The following is an 18,155-nucleotide window of genomic DNA, read 5'->3' as shown; positions in this document are numbered from 1 at the left end:
CGATGATGGCACACACCTTTAATTCCAGTGCTTGGGAGGCAGAAGCAGGCAGATCTCTGTGAGTTCAAGGCTAGCCTGGTCTACAAAGTGAGTGCCAAGACAGTCAGGGCTACACAAAGAAACCCTGTCTTGAAAAACAATAACAAATTAATTAATTAGTTAGTTAGTTAGTTAGTTAAAAAAGAATGTGTTTAACACATCCTTAAGCCCATTATTCAGACTCTGAAACTCAAGCAGGTCAAGCCTTCTTTCTTGGTCATATCTGTAAGCCAGTATTTGTAGTGACCTTGCAAACCTCCAAACTCTGCCCGGCCCACAGTTTAGTCTCCTATCTGAACACCCATCTCTTTTAATGCAATCACCACCAGCACAAAGGCTTCAAGTGCCTTGGCCTCCAATGGTAAACCATGACCCTTTACTTTCATTCAAGATGTGACCCCAGGCTGGAGAGATGGCTCAGAGGTTAAGAGCACTGACTGCTCTTCCAGAGGTATTGAGTTCAATTCCCGGCAACTACATAATGGCTCACAACCATCTGTTATAAGATCTGATGCCCTCTTCTGGTGTGTCTGAAGACAGCTAGTGTAACTTATAATAAATAAATCTTTTTTTTTTTTTTTTTTTTTAAAGATGTGACCTCAAAGCTTAGGCTATGTAGGCTATGGGGAGCTGGGTTTGCTGGAGAGATGACTCACTTGCTACTCTCACAGCAGACCACGTTCCCAGCACCCACATCACACTGCTTAGAGTTGCCTGCAACTACAGCTCTACAGGATCTGACCACCTCTTCTGGCCTCTACAGTATGCACAAATGCATACTACACTCACACTTACATACACATAAATAAATTTTTAAAAATCTTAAACAAATAAAAGGCAATGAGCTTACCCTCTTTTGGCTCACTGGGGTAATTTAGATCTAGTAATTCCTGCCCTGAGGTGTAAGGTAATTGCTGACTAACATGAAGCCGAGATCATCTGAAAGAAGCCTGAGTCTTTCCCCATACTTTCAACTCTTTAATATATTTATATAAGGCTGCATTTTCTACTGTTAAGTTTTCATTTCATTAGACTTGGCTTTTTGTTACACCTTAAATCTGATCTCAAGTTAAAGTTTCCCTACTCTACAGACTACTTCCCTCTGAGCAATGAGCAGCTAACAATATCCTCAAAAGAAAACATTAGCACCTGCACAAGGCCTATGACATAATTAGGGCCTCGATATTTGTTGAACGAATAAATGAGTTCAAAGACTTTAAGATTATTATCTTCTCATTTGGGGACTATGGAATATGAAAGATTAGAATAAACATGACCTTCTGATTTTGAATTCTGTACTAACTACCCTTATCACCTTATCAAAAGTGCTGAGTCACTGCCTTGAAGAGATACTCAGCAGTGAGTACTGCTTGCTGCTCTTCCAAGGATCCTTAAGTCCAGTCCCCAGCACCCACACAGAGTAACTCACAACCACCTGTAACGCAAGGTACAAGGGATCCAACCACCCCTTCTGGCCACAGTGGGGGCACGTGTGCATGCGCGCGCGTGTGCACACACACATACACACACACACACACACACACAAAAATGTTTTTAAAGTACTGAATCAGATCAGGATGGGAACAAAGGTCCTAACAAACTCTCTCCATGAAGCCCTCACAAAAATGGGTAAAGTATGTTAATAAATTACCTAATCAAATCCACATTTCTTCATGCAACACTAATTTAATGTCATTTCAATAATGAGAACCAAGATTTTCCAATGATATGTTAATAGACTTTAAGCAACAAATATGTTTCAGTGAGGTTTACATGTGAAACAATGAAATCAAGCTGATCATTCTTACTTCCTTGTTTTCAAAACCATGTACATTCAATTTAGTCTGTGATCAGTGTTTGTAGAATCAGCATGTTTATGAGACACGTTAATCACTATGAGATTATTACAATACTCTGTAGGACATTTTTGTTTTTTGAAGAAATTTAGAAACTAAAAAAATTTCAAACTTATACCAATACTGTTAACTGGCACTTTTTATTATTTTTTTTTTTTAACCAAATATCAATGTAGACTGCCAATTTATCAGTCAGAAAGCCCATCATAACATTACAAATTGACTAAATTATCATAAACACTCACAAGGAAGATATATAGACAGAAAGAATGACAGCTAGGCTGGTGAGATGGCTTGCAAGTAAAGGTGCTGCTGAGTTTGAGCCGCAGAACCCACATGAAGGTTTGACAGAACCAACTCCACAGCCTTTCCAGGCATTGCACGGTGTGTGTCCCCACCTCCATATACATAGCCTGCACACATACACAATAAAAGAAATAGTCCAATCATTGATTAAAGAAAGAATATTCAGTCTCAGCCTTTGCCTCCTCAGACAAAACATCTTCCCTATTTTTACCTACATACTCTCCATGATAATAAACAAGTGATCAAATTAGTTCCTAATTTAGAATTTCAATCCCACAAAGAGCCTTACTGAAAAAGACATGCCTTAAAGAAACACAACCCTAAAACATTGAGTCGAGTATGTCTTAATGGTTGTATCCATCACTCCAGGTCTCACCCACAGGACTCTAAATCAGTGTTACAGCTCCATCTACTGGATCCATGCATGTAACAGTTAATCTGTGCTGCTAATTATCCTTCTGAATGGGCCTTGTTAGCACGAATACCAGGAGGTGCAGGAGGTATTTCAAAACAGTAAGATCCTTACCTACATCTTTTCTTCCTGGTTTTTCAAAGCGCCTGTCACCCCTAAAAAGACAAAATAAATTTCAAAAACACCTTAAAAACAACATAGATTTCCTATCATGATACTCTTTTCCTGCAGTCCCTTTGGCAGCAGATCTGCCAGTTAGTATTTAGAAAATACAGGAAAGCAATGATGAGAACAAAAATTCCACCTGGCCACCTACCAAACCTTAGCTCCTAATGACTAGAATATTATTATTTTACCTGGAAACATTATAGACCATGTGATATATACTACCTTGGCAATATTTTCCCACATTTGTGGTTCTGAGTACTAAATCTCAGGGTGCTGAGCAAGACACCCACCACTGTTATAACCTTAACCCTTCTACCCTTATTTTGAGATCAGGACTCATCCTTAACTGTAAGAATTATATATTATATTTTATTGTACAGAAATTTCAGGAAAAGCAGAAAAGGGATAAGTTCTGTGTTTTCAAAATGTTCTTTCTTGGGGGAAGGCCAGGGGATAGAGAGGAGACAGTACTCCCACCCAACTTCTGTGATTCTCTAGGTCACACCATGCAGCCCATTTTGGTCTGGAACTCATGATTCTTCTGTCTTGGCCTCCCAAGTATTAGGATCACAGGAACATGCAACCCTGTACCACTCATGAAAGGAACGCGGTGTGCTTTGTTTTGTTTGGAGTACTGAGGGCTGAACCTCCCTAGAGAGCTACCAATGGGTTAGAATCCTAGCCATTTTTTTTCCATTTTTATTTTGAGTTCAGGAGTTTGCTAAATTGTGCAGGATAGCCAGTACTCCAGAATCTCCTTCCTCGGCCTGCCAAATAACTCGCACTGCAGGCAAGTCCTATAGAATACCACTAGGGTGAGTTTTATAGACCAGCAAATGCTTAATTACATTACAATCTCAACACTTTAGTTACCTTTCTTCCCAGCTCTGTGATCTATGCATTTCCCTGCCACCTCCTCGCCCAAACACACCCTCTACTTCATCAAAACTTCTTTGGTAGAAACCACATTCACCTCTACCTCTGCCTGAAAATAAGAAAACAGGGGGAGGGGAAATAGTTAGAAACCAACATCCAACAAGTATGTTCAACACTGAAGGTTAATCTCTATGAAGTTCTATCTCTCTGTACACTTCAAGACGGCCACATTTAAGTATTTAGCAAGACATAATGGCTCTGATAGAACTGAACTGGGGTATGAAAAAAATAAACCAACCACTTGTGAAGGAATCCCAGTCCTGAACAATACACAGCACCAACAGGAAACTCATCAGTGACGAGGTCCACAGTGGCGTCTACCAAAGCTAGTACACCATTATAAACTGAATGTTTTCATGGATTGTTTTCAATAACTACTGGGGAAATCTTACTATGGGGAACTTCTAGAGAGAAACTCTAGTAGGAAGTGTCAATCACAATAAAATTCCTTTATCCAATTCCAGAAAAAAGATAGCAGAAGTGAACTGAACAACTGTAGGACTGTGAACTACATTCTTACAGGATAAAACGAATCCTTCACTGAGTTAAGGAAAATTAGCAACACTAAAGTCAATTCTCAGAGTGGTTGGAGTATAGGGACTTAAAAGCTTTGCAAATCAATGTTAGCAGGCTTCTAATGAAGGCCATCTGGTTAACTATCAACCTGTGACTCTGCTCAGAACCTATCCCAGTAGAAACATCTTTACAGAATCAAGTGGGATGGAACATGCCTATAATCTCAGCATTTGGGGCTGAAACAGAGAACTGACAGCTCAAAGCCAGCTTGTGTTACATCAAGAATGACTCAAAAAGCCTGAGAAAGATGAAAAGGACAGAAAGGGAAAGAAGAAGAAAGAACAAAAGGGAAGGAGAGGGAGGCACTCACAAGTATGTAAAGCATCATGCAATGCATATAGTTTCAACCAGTGATAAGACTTACTATAACCACTCACTCTTCAACCACCTTATAATGGAGTTGAAAACTCTCAAGTAACTAGAGACTTATTTGTGATGGTGCTGGTCTAAAGAAATCCACTGAACTGCCAGTCACTTAAAAACACGGCATATTTGACAGCATGTGGTACACAGTATGTGATTGTGACAATGAACAGTTATTTATTTGAGGATATACTATATTTTCAAGTGTACTTATTTTAAATTTAGTGTAAAACAATATCCCATTTATACCACAAGCAGCAGCAAATATCTTGTAATCATTGTCTTTTAGCGGTATCAGGAGGCCAAACCAAGTAAATAACCTAAACTATATAAGCCTGTGTAAATTATAATATTCATATATCAATTAAAATAAAATAACCTAATGAGGCTCGAGTCTTGTTAAACAAGGCATGACTACATATTTGTATGGAAACGAACACTTGAATTTCAAAACACTAGAAACAACTTAATAATAGTTGGCTAAATAAATTCTGATGAAACATCCCAGAACAATACGAATCCACGTATCTAAGGCACTGATGTTAACTCAGACCTGTGCTACTGAATGACAAAAGCACACTCAAGGGGGGGTGGGGGCAGGGGGTTGTGATGTTGTCCCTACTGCTGCACAGCTAAGAGTAACTGAGACACATGCAGATATGTATGTAGCATGCACTTTCAGCTTTGGACATTCTGTTTGTTTGTTTGTTTTTTGGTTTTCGAGACAGGGTTTCTCTGTATAGCCCTGGCTGTCCTGGAACTCACTCTGTAGACCAGGCTGGCCTCGAACTCAGAAATCCGCCTGCCTCTGCCTCCCGAGTGCTGGGATTAAAGGCATGCGCCACCACGCCCGGCTGGACATTCTGTAGTTTTCTCAATGAACATGTGAACAGTACTGACACAAATGAAGAAACTAGAGGAGGCATGGGAGTTTGGAGTGCCTTTATAACAAAAAATACCTTAGCAGCTATCCCAAACTTAACTTCTCCCCTAGATCAAAATGATCAGAAGAAAATGATAGAGCTTTATTTTGTGTGTGGTGCTAGGTACCAAACCGAGCACACTGCAAATGCTAGGCAAAAGCTCTACCACAAAAAATACACCTCTAACCCGAAAATAATATATTCTGAATGAGACATCCAACGAAGCAAGTAACTTCAAGCACCCATGTACTTCTTCATTTTAATCTATCAGGAACTGACTCAGATTACAGGAATACTTCAATGACTCTTACAAAATACTGAAAATATATATATATATATATATATTAGGATATTCTCTTGACTAGACTAGTATCCACTTTGTCTATAAAATAAAAGCGAAAACTACAGTTTAACTCTAACAATCACAAAGTTATCTTCCAGGTTCATTACTTTTAAGTCAACCTAAAGTCAACTTACAGTTTAAGTAGCTTTCCCTCTGCCCTACATTCAGAATATGTATACATTTTATTTAAAATCCTAAAATAATTTAATAGTAACTACTCTAACATGAAAATATTCCTCCACAACAGTGACTTTAGGATGAGGAACAAAGTCCTCTCCTTTTTCAAGATTAATTTTGTCCAGACTAGATAGATGGCCCAGCAGTTAACTGAGTGAACTGAGTTTGGCACCCAGTATCCACACCACATGGCTACAACTGTTTAATTCCAAATACAGAGGATCCAGTACCCTCTTCTGGTCTCTTACACCACCTGAACACAATTACACAATCCCACACATAAGTGTAATTTTTAAAAATAGTATTTATTCCAGCACTTGGGAAGCAGAGGCAAGTGAACTTCTTGAGGTTCAGTCAGCCCAGTCTACAGAGTAAGTTCCAGGACAGCCCCAGAGGCTACACAGAGAAACCGTGCCTTGGGGGGGAAAAAAACAAACCAAAAGAAAACTCCGGAAAACCTATTCTGTAGAACCACTTTGAGAAAACCATTTTAGTCTTGACCAAAACCATTAAGTTTTGGAAGACTTGGGGGGGGGGGGGCGGGGGGAAGATCAAGAAAAATATATATAATGGGTTTTGAGTTTTGCAATTCTGACTACCTCCAGCCCTGCTTGTGTGGTGGAAGCTTTACTGCTAAGTCAGCATTAGAGAAACCAGATTCTAGATCTTTCCACATTTAAGTCATCTACAAATGTGGTTCACATGCACAAGAACAAGCAGAAAAACATGTGATCAGCCTATTCAACTTGAAGGATTGTACTATTACCTGAAAGCTTACCCTATTCTTTAAGGAGAAAATATGCTTCCTTCTAACAATGCCACTAGTACAATTGACAGTATATGGAATCTTTCTAACATCCAGACGACATAAAAAAAGAAAGATAATGCAATAGTACATAGCCCCTTGTTCTCTTAAACATTACGAGGTCAGGATATCTTTAAGTCTAGAAACCAATAGATTTGCATATGAGTTTTTCCTTTTTTTTTTTTTAAAAGATTTATTTATTATATGTAAGTACACTGTAGCTGTCTTCAGACACTCCAGAAGAGGGCGCCAGATCTCGTTACGGATGGTTGTGAGCCACCATGTGGTTGCTGGGATTTGAACTCTGGACCTTCGGAAGAGCANTCGGGTGCTCTTACCCACTGAGGAAAAAGATACTACAATCCAAAGAAAAGTCACAGTAATCAATATTTAACCAGTGGGGTAAAATTAAGTGAAAATCCAAAGACACAAGCATTACAGGCCATTGTGACTACAGCATTCCAAGTATTTTCACAAAGGTAAGAGCATCCATTTGACAAGTTCTGTACCCTTCAACATTAGCACACTAATTTACTTGTATGTCACAACATATGGGCTTTATGCAAGCTCTGGTTACAAAAACTCTACCTTCAAAGAAGCAAACAAAAAGACAACTCATGGATCCCTCACTTGTTCCTTCTCTCTGTTGTTGCTCTGGGGTACTGTATTTGTTGGGGGGGAGGGGCACAGCTTAGTTGTTGTTGCTCTAGAGGGTGCCTAATGTAGCTCAGGCTAGCCTTAAACTGTCACTATAACTAAAATTTGGGCCTGAACTACTGAGCCACCTGACAGCAATCACCAAATGCTGGGATTGCAGGCGTACATTACCACACCCAGATCTGCTCCCTTCTAAATACGTAAGGTTTTTTTAAGGCCTACAGAGAACAGGTGGAGGATGTGTGTGGTCTGCACTCTTAATTAAGGAAACTTTTCTCTGGCTTGACCTGAAAAGCACAGGAAGCAAAGCTTTCAGAATTAAATTTCTTCTCACCGCCTCCCACAAGAGGAAAGCAAGGGAAATGCCCACAGGGAGACCAGACCCATGACCAGTCAGTCCCATTTCCAAAACACTGCCATATATCAATATGCACATCTCCCAGACAATAAGCATATTGGCATGGCTTGTGATGCAGACGCGCCTAGCTCTCACCAACTCAATGTCTGTGGCAATGCGGTTTTTTTGAAGTCTACAACAATATTCAGGTTAAACAATATTCAGGTTAAACAATATTCAGGTTAAAAACTACTGCTCTAGAGGCTGGAGAGATGGCTCACTGACTGCTCTTCCAGATGTCCTGAGTTCAATTCCCAGCAACCATATGGTAGCCCACAACCATCTGTAATGGGATGAGGTGCCCTCTTCTGGTGTGTCTGAAGATAGCAACAGTGTACTTACATACGTAAAATAAATAATTATTTTAAAAAATATTTATGTTAGCCGGGCGTGGTGGNGCACGCCTTTAATCCCAGCACTCGGGAGGCAGAGGCAGGCGGATTCCTGAGTTGGAGGCCAGCCTGGTCTACAAAGTGAGTGCCAGGAGAGCCAGGGCTACACAGAGAAACCCTGTCTCGAAAATCCAAAAAAAAAAAAAAAATTATGTTATGAATCAACCCACATACAGTTCAATGCTGAAGGAGAAATATCTATTACAAACATCAAGAATTACTTTTAACAGAAAGACAATGAATGCAAAATAGGGAATGATAAAAAACAAGCAAATCAGAAACTCTTTCTAAGAAAAGGCATAAATTCATAAAACCACACATCACACCAGTGGATGTTCCCTGCTTATATTTTGCTCTGCCTGCTAAGAGGCCTAGCCCCCGAGGTATTTCTCAATAAATTCCTCCAGCTATGGTGATATGTAATGTGGCTCTTTGGAAGAAATGCTATACTGCTGAGAGCCCCACATGGACACTTGTGCCTCAAGCAACCATTACCTTCAGGATGCTCAAGCCTCAACGTGTAAAACTTCAGGGATGAAGAATAGGAAGAATAATTACTCTTTAGAAGTTAACTGGGACTATCTCACTCCTTCTTGCTTCAGTCTATACAGCTAGAAACAAATTCCTCTCCAAAGCAGGGGCAGCAGAGAGGCATCTCAGAAATATTGCAAAAAATAAATGTTCAGGCATTTGCAGTCAACATCAAAGAGCAGTTGGTTTCATGTTTCAATTAGGCATTGAAGTATTTACTGATTCCCTAGCCTCCTGCTCCTCTTCCAGGGTTATTTTTGCACATAGCTCACCTCGCCCTCTTGAAGAACTTCGACCTCTAGGAGCCCCCACCACTGTTCCTCCTCCTCCTCCTCGTCCTGTCAATCGCAGGACAGCGGCACTATTTACAGACATGGAAAAGTTTCTCTGCCAAAAAATAAAAATAAAAATAAAAATAAAGGAAACAAAAGAAAAATGGATAAAACACACAAAACTACATATTGCTTCTCCCCACCTCCCACTGCACCTATAAATGTAATGGTATCGAATTACTGTAAGCAATGGGAAACTGTAACATTACAACACATAACAATCATTCAAATCTAGTTACCTGACAATTTCTTTCTTTCTATCTTTGACAGAGTCTCACAATGTAGTACTGCCTGCCTTAGAACTTGTTATGTAGACCAGGCTGGCCTTAAGACGATTTCAAATCGACCTTTCAGACCAGCCAAGTTGATACCCATGTGTTACACAAAGCTAGGCTTGTTGAGGAGATAATATACAAGAAAACAAACTAAATGTACTCTACATATCTAGATGCAGACAAAAAGAGCAGAGAAAGTTTTGTAAAGGAGACTAGGTTAAATTGGCACTTTTTAAGAGTATCCATTCTAACTGTATAGAGATCTGTGGAATTTGAGACTGGACAAGTTTGGGTGACTATCATAATCTAGCTGTGGGGGGGGGTTGTGAGTTCATTATAATAAAGTGCTTACATTTCATTTTTGAATGGCACTTAAGTTGCTTTAACTTATGAGAGGAGAAAAGACTGTCATTAAAAGGTAATATAAAAAGGAAAGATGTCCTTTCTGCCTGACTGTACTCAACAATGTGGATTAATAACCCCAAGAAGTATTTACTAGAATGGGAAAATGTCAAATAAAAATCTCTATGAGGTCAATCATCTGAAATGTGTGCATGTGTGCGCGCGCGCGTGTGTGTGTGTGTGTGTGTGTGCGCGTGTGTGTGTGAATGATGGGCTTAATGTGTGCTTAGGTGTGTGCACATGTGTATACGGTCACAATCATTTGGTACAAACCTGCACTGCACCCAGAGCCAATCTGGAATATAATCAAGTACAATTAGAGTAGGAAGTGGGTAGCCACTTGGGAAAGGGGATGGACAGGGGTTTTAAAATATGTCTGTTAATATACCTGAATAAATTAAGAGGCTTAGGAAAAAGTAACAATAAGTATTGAACATCTCCAGATGAACTATTAAATATAAAATTCTGGATATGTAATAGAGAATTCTGCAAGAAAATTTAAACAAAAATATTGTGAAGAGATTAACTTAACCTTGTACACCTAGGGCCTAGTTCCCATTTGCACAGATGTGCACGGGTATAATACAATGAAGAAAGGAACCTTGGATACAGCTGCAGTCACTAGCCCTCCAGGCAAGGGAGTAAAATGTAAATTTTAGGCTGGGTGAGGAATGTGCATGTGCAATTTCACACAGCTTCCATGTGGGTGCTGGGAAATCATTTTCCCTACTGAGCTATCTCCACAGCCCTATACATTTTTCTATTAAAGCCAGTAATCCCAGACCTCAGGAGGATTCCAAGGTTGAGGCCTGCATAGGCAGCCTTAAGTTCCAGGTCAGTTTGATCAACTTGGTAAATTCCTATCTCAAGCTTTAAAAAAAAAAAAAAAAGGACTGGGATGTGGGTCAGCGGTGATACAGTGTGTGGCCACTATACATAAGCCCCCTGGGTTCAATTCCCAATACTATCCAAGGTTATAAAACTCAATTCTACTATAGTCCTAGGTGTTCTTAAATTCCAATCAATGAAAACCATAGCTATATTATCCTCTTTTAAAAGAACATGCGACTGATTAAAACTGTCTTCATTATTGAATTTTTAATATATGGATCATTTTCTCCTTATCACTTATCTTTCTCTCAATTTTGTTAACTGTAATTTGTTCAAGTGACTTTTAGAAACTATCGATGTAACCTGAGTATCATATACTCAGGTAACTTCAAAAAACACACAATAAAATAGAAAACAAAAAGTTAAGAGAAAATACCTATCTCAAAAATCATCAATTTCAAGCTGTATTTTAGTAATATTTAATAAAAAGTGAAACATACACACATTAACTTAACCAAATATGCCTCGTGGCATTACAAAAATTAAGACTGTAAAGTCCCCAAATCTCAATCAATATATTGTAATACTTAAAGAGGTGAGGGGGTCGAGGCTAAGAGGTGGTTCAGTGGTCAAGAGTACATGCTGTTCTTGGCAGAGGACCTAGATTCCCAGAAACCAAATGGCAGCTCACCAGTTTCAGGGGAATCAGGTACCCTCTTCTGGCGGCTATGGATACTAGGCGTACATATGAGGTACAGACATATATGCAATCCAAAACACACACACAGAAAAATAATATTTTTTAAAAAGAAAGATCAATACTAACAGCATTTTATATACCAGAATCCCATGCAACATATGTATAAAATCCAACTGTATCATGTATAAAAATAGAGAAACATGTATTTTCATCTTTTGTTGCTAAGATACAAACAAGGTTTAATCTCTTTAAAAGGCAAATAAAACATGCTCGTGTATTTTTTTAAATGCTCATCCATTTTCAACACAAAATTGCTACTACATATATACATAATATAATATAAGTAAATAGACTGCTAAATGCAGCAAGGCAAACATGGAAGCTACCTAAATATTAACCAATAATAGCTACCTTAAATAGCATAGGCTTGGAAGTCTTCTCTACTAGTTCCTTAAGAGATGATGAGACATTAATTTAAACCATATTTTAAAAAGTGAAGTCAGCATTCAGTCACTTCCAGTTACTGGTTCACTACTATTAACCAACAGTTTTCAAGCATATTTAAACAATCTTTTAAATTTTCCCAAAGATTCATTTAGCCAATTACAAAATTCTGATTTCTTAATAAATATTACGGGGCCAGGAATGGTGGCACACCCCTTTAATCCTAGCACTCAGGAGGCAGAGGCAGAGGCAGGCAGATCTCTGTGAGTAAAAGCCACCCTGCTCTAAAAAGGCAAGTTGCAGTACAGCCAGGCTATACAGAAACTCTTGTCTTGGAAAAAAATGTTATGGGAGATTTCCCAACGCATTCTTTTGATTCAAACTCCAGCACGATTTTCAACAAGGAGTAAAACATCCCTCCAATCTGACTTTTCCTGCTACTGTTATCTCTAGAAATCTAAAAATACTTTTAAGGAAAAAAATTGTAATTTCAATAAGTACAAACACCACCCCCCAAACATGGGAAGTTCACAAAATAATACCAGTAAACTGCATCAGGAATATAAAATTAGTGCAACAGGCTAGAACACAAGTTAGTGGTCAAGGGCTTGGCTACCACACAGACGGCCATAGGCTCACTGCCTAAGCTATATATTTTTTTTCTTTATGGTTTATTTACTTTTTTTATTTCATGGGTTCTTCCTACTTGTATGTGTGTGAGAGACTGTCAGATCCACTGGAACTGGAGTTACAGGTGTGAGCTTGCCATGTGAGTGCTGGGAACTGAACCCGGGTCTTTTGGAAGCGTAGCCACTGCTCTTACCATTGAGCCATCTCTTCAGCCCCCTTTAGCTACATTTAAAAAATCACAAATGTAGTAAGAATTTTCCAAAATTTCTCCAACAGACTTGAAAATATAAGGAATTCATATAAATAATAAAAGCCAGTAAAGACTACCTCTATGAAAGGAAAATTCTGAGACAAGAACAGTAAAAGAAATATGAATGGTAAGGACCTACAACTTCATCAAACTGGACGGACAGAAAGCAAACTCAAACCAACAAAATCTTTTTTCTCCCAATGAGCAAAGAAGCTGGGTGGTGGTGGCGCACGCCTTTAGTCCCAGCACTCGGGAGGCAGAGGCAGGCGGATTTCTGAGTTAGAGGCCAGCCTGGTCTACAGAGTGAGTTCGAGGACAGCCAGGAACATACAGGAAACCCTGACTCAGAAAAAAAAAAAAAAAAGAGAGAGAGAGAGAGAATTCTTTCAATAAAACCAGCTTTTGTCAGAAAGGCAAAATAATCGATATATAGTAGTACCATTTGCATAAAAGGAAAATAAATATTTACTTGGAAAAATATACAATAACTCGGTACAGTGATGCCCACAAGTAATCCCTGCACAGAAAAAAACTCACTTGAGTCCACAAGGTGGAAACTAACTTAAGCAATATGGAGACCTAGTCTCAATAAATATATACACACACACACATACACACACATATATATATCTAGAGAGAGAGAGAGAGAGACAGAGACAGAGACAGAGAGAGCTAACACTGCTTCCTGTGAAGAAAAAGAGTACAAGGGGGACAAGACTGAAGACTTTTCTATTATTATTATTATTACTATTATATACTGTTGTCTATGTTTTTATTCTATTTTTAAGCATTTCTTACAGATTTATATTTTTATTATTTACCTATTTATTTGATGGGGCAGGGAAAGCATGTGTCATAGTGCATGTATAGAGTCAAAGGCCAACTTTAGGAAGTCAATTCTTACGTTCTACTTTGTTAAGAATTATTTTGATAATACGTCTTATTATATATTTTTAGTTTTGTGTGTGTGTGCATGCGCACATGCACATGCAAGGTACACCTGTGCCACTACCCACACATAGAGGGCAGAAAATAACTCAAGGATTCAATTCTTTCCTTCTACCATGTAGACCTCACTGATCAAGTCTAGGCTGTCAGGTCTGGCAGCAGGTCCCTTTACCATGTCTCTGTCCCTCTTGCTTTTGCTGTTGTGCTTCATACTCCAGAGTAGCTGGCCTCAGGCGTCCGGATTGCTTTCCTGTCTCTTCCTCCTTTTCTAACTTAGGAAAGCTGAAATTATCAATGTGAGCCATTGCACATATCTTTTTGCTTTTTTAAACAAAGGTTCCAGGAACCAAACTCGGGTCACAAACTTGTATAGCAAGGGTATTCACCTGATGAGCCATTACAATTGCATGAGTAGACATGCATGCATGCATATATATATATACATACATATATATATATATATATATACATACATACACACACACGTATATGTATGTGCACGTATATGTATGTAGGGGTGGATTATGTGTACCCAGACAAAAACTAAGTCAACATGGGACAACTTTTTTTTATTTCCTTTTCTTTTTTAAATTTCCTTTTCTCTTATTACTGTGGGGGATGGGTGGGGAGAGAGAAACAGAGAGGGGGAGAGAGAGACAGAGAAGGAATGAGTGCACACATGTAAGCAAACAAGTGCTGTGTGTGTGGTATATGCACACATGTATGTTCAGGTACACACTTGTATATAGGAGGCAGACAAAGACATTGTGCTCTATCATTTCCACTTATTCCTTGAGACAGGGTCTCTTGCTAAAACTAGAACTGTTAGTCAGCAAGCTTAAGACAACCTCCTGGCTGTATCTTCAAAAATCACTGAAATTATAGGCATGCATGGCTAACTTCTGTATGGCTACTAGGATCCAAATTCAGATCCCAGGTGCTTGCTGTGCACTCATGATTAAACCATGGAGCCAGCTCCCCTTCCTCTCTCACTGAACACAGATATTTTCACCTAGGCTAACCTGGCTGGCCAGCAGGTCCCCACGAGGTTCTTGTGTATGCATCCAAAAGCTGAGCCTGCAGCATGTGCAGTTTCACACAGCTTCCATGTGGGTGCTGGGAAATCATTTTCCCTACTGAGCTATCTCCACAGCCCTATACATTTTTCTATTAAAGCCATTTGATTTCTTGCTCATTAATGAAATATGTATTTCTTTAAATGATGCAAGAGTTCTCAGCAAAATATCTGAAACTGAACCAGAAACATATTAAGAAGACCATTCTTCGTGATCAAGTGGGCTTCATCCCAAAGATGCAAGGTTGGTCCAACATACTCAAAATAGTAAGTGTAATATACCATGTAAATAAACTTAAGAATAGCAATCATATAATCTCAACTGATACAGAAAGGATAATTAACAAAGTCCAACATACCTTCACAATAAAAATCCTAGAGACCTTAAAGACAGATGGAGCATATCTCAAAATACAAGGCTATGTATAACAAACCTACAGCCAACCTTAAACTACATGGAAAGAAACAACTGTCAAACACACACAAACACACAGAGAGAGAGAGAGAGAGAGAGAGAGACAGACCATGAACAAACACCATTGAAACTACTTACTCTAGACAAAACTTAAAAACCAAGAACTAGAAAATCTATACCCAATCATACCCTGTCATAGATCCTATAGATAATATCCAAAAGAGCTTTAAAAACCCGCCAAGAACTAAAACCCAATAGTTCCACTATTCTAGGACACCCCACTTACTACAAGAATGACAAAGCAGGAGCAGCATGACAAGTGTTTACCCAGCATACACAAGACCCTAGGTTAACTCCAGCAACATCACCATAGAACACAAAGGTATTATTGGAGCACAACCTACTATGAAAAAACAATCACAATACCCAAACATCCTACAGCACACACTGGGAGAACTATGAGGAGGGATAGAAGGACAGAAGCAAGAGCGAGGGAGATAGAGAGGGCACGTTCATGAGAATGCTCTTCAGTTAAACAACATTATTAGTTATAGGACTCTAGTGAATATACTAAATGCCAATGATGTATTGTGATGGCTATTAGCTGTCAACTTGACTATATCTGGAATGAACTACAATCCAGAATTGGAGGGTTCACCTGTGATCCAAATCTTAAGGCTGGAAGAAACAAGTTTCTGACCTGGATCTTGGCATGGAGATCTTAAAGCATAGTAGCCATGAAAAGCTTAGGCCTAGACATGGTAGTACGTGCCTTTAATCCCAGGACACTATGGCAAGGAGATCTCTGAGTTCAAGGTCAGCCTGGGACAAAGCAAGTCCTAGGTCCAGGCATGGTGGCACACACCTTTAATCTGGGCCACATCTTCTGCTGGAGACCTACACAGGACACTGGAACAAGGAAGATTCGCTCTTCTTTGCCTGCTTGCATTTACTTGCCAGCAGATCTGTTGGGATTTACTGCTACTGAAGACCAGGTAAAACAACTAGGATCATGGAACTGAGCAACTACTAGATCCTTGGACTTCCATCCACAGCTGACCATTGTTAGGGAGTTGGACTACAGACTGTAAGTCATCACAACAAATTCCCTTAATACATAGAGACTATCCATAAGTTCTATGACTCTAGAGAACCCTCACTAATACAAGTACATACTCATTAAAATAGTAAATTTGGGGCTAGAAGTAATAGCTCAGCTGGTAAAGTGCTTGCCCAAGCCCTAGAACCTGAGTTCAGTTGCCAAAAAACTACATAAAAATTGTCAAACTGGGGCTGGAAAGGTGGCTCAGTGGTTGAGAGTATGTACTGATCTAGAGAAATCCAGTTTGGTTCCCAGCACCCATGTTTGGCAATTCACAACTCCTACTCCCAGAGATCTGACCTTTGGCCTCTAGGGGTACACAAGCACCCTAGAGGTCAGTTCCAATTCAGAGGGACCTTGTCTCAAACAGAAAAACAAACAGGGAGTGGGAGTTTGCTCAAAACTCGGAAATTAAGTCACAGATATGGGCTAACGCTAATCAAGCCATTAATATCAGCCTCTCTAAGTCCCACAAAGAAGAAGGGGTTATCCAGTACAAAAGAGTCTGAAGGGTCAAGCATTGCCATTCCCTAGACTAGTAAAACTACTGTAATCATTACCTCGAGTAAAGGGGAGTGACTCACAGGGCCCTATCCTTTATCTCTCAACTATTATTTTTAATAACATCTGGGAGAGGAGTTTGAAACCACTGTCTTCAATTATGTCTCTAACCCATACAGTGTCAATGGATAGCTCAAAACCCATAATCACACAGGTGTCCCTGGTTGGTCACCAACATGGTGAGTCAAGAGTGATGTGTGAGATGGGGCAGGGTGGAGGAGATGGGGAGACAGGAGGTCAGAATGGTCAATTTGCAAAGCATTTATTAATATGATTAATTGGAAAATCACAATAAAAACTATAAATAAACAAAAAGAAGATGCATAGCACCTGGAGAATGATAACTTTGTCCTCTAGTCTCCACATGTCCCTGAACATGCGTGTGTATTTGTACACACAAAATGGTGGGTTTTACAGAGTGTAGTGATGCATATCTATAATTCCAACACTTGAGAGATGAAGGCAGGATCAGAAGAAGTCCGAGGTTATGCAGTGAGTTCAAGGCAGTCTCAAGATTTAAAAAGGTCAATTTTATGATGGGGATTTTTGTATCAAAGCTATTTCTTTTTTGGGTCAAATGCCTACAGCACTTCCTTATCATACACAAAGCCCTGGGTATGATCCTCAGTAATGCGTAAAATAAAACATACTGCTCAATATAGATAATCTCAGCGCTTGGTGGTACAGATGGAAGGATAAAGAGTTCAAGGTCATCCCTGGATAGATTTCAAATTCAAGGCCAGTCTGTGCTACCTCAAGAAAATTGCAAAGCTGAGGGGATTCTTCATTTAACATGGAATACAAAATCCCAACAAAATCTCACTTTCTCCATTGTAATGTAGCATCTATAAGCTCCTTTAAATCAATCTTTCATCAAAAAAACAAAGTCACTACATAAAACTGCTGCTTTTTAGACCAAAATCTTACTTTCTTATATTGCCACAACACCTATAAAAAAAGAACCACCAAGCACAGTGCTGACAGTTTCAGATATGTTCTAAGCTGAAGATTTAATTAATTAATATGTACAATTGAAAAATAATAATAAAATAGTTAAATGAATTCATTGTTGAGAATTCAGGTAGAGAGTTGAGAGGGGAACATTTCCCATCAACTTGAATATTTAATAAGGTATAAATCTATTTTTGTTGTGCGTTTTTTTTCCCTTTTTTTTGAGACAGGGTTTCTCTGTGTCAACCTGGCTGTCCTGGAACTCACTTTGTAGACCAGGCTGACTTCAAACTCAGAAATCCGCCTGCCTCTGCCTCCTGAGTGCTGGGATTAAAGGCGTGCGCCACCACACCTGGCT

General features: G+C 39.2%; 1 protein-coding gene across 6 annotated transcripts in view; it reads right to left on the bottom strand.

Annotated features, from left to right (window-relative positions):
* The window catches only part of Gigyf2 (GRB10 interacting GYF protein 2), a 129,153-nt gene that overhangs the window by 68,737 nt on the left and 42,261 nt on the right, over window positions 1-18,155 (bottom strand). For all 6 annotated transcript variants that reach the window (XM_029478478.1, XM_021170952.2, XM_029478474.1 and 3 more), the window contains 3 exons: window positions 9,154-9,268; window positions 3,655-3,766; window positions 2,728-2,768 (listed from right to left, as the gene is read on the bottom strand). In XM_029478478.1, coding sequence (XP_029334338.1) covers window positions 2,728-2,768; window positions 3,655-3,766; window positions 9,154-9,268 — 268 coding nt within the window. The remainder of the gene's footprint in view (window positions 1-2,727; window positions 2,769-3,654; window positions 3,767-9,153; window positions 9,269-18,155) is intronic.

This window comes from Mus caroli, chromosome 1, assembly GCF_900094665.2.
Source record: "Mus caroli chromosome 1, CAROLI_EIJ_v1.1, whole genome shotgun sequence".
NCBI classification, from domain to species: Eukaryota; Metazoa; Chordata; class Mammalia; order Rodentia; family Muridae; genus Mus; species Mus caroli.
Note: the sequence above shows the minus strand (reverse complement) of the source record. Positions and strands in the feature narration are given on the sequence as shown.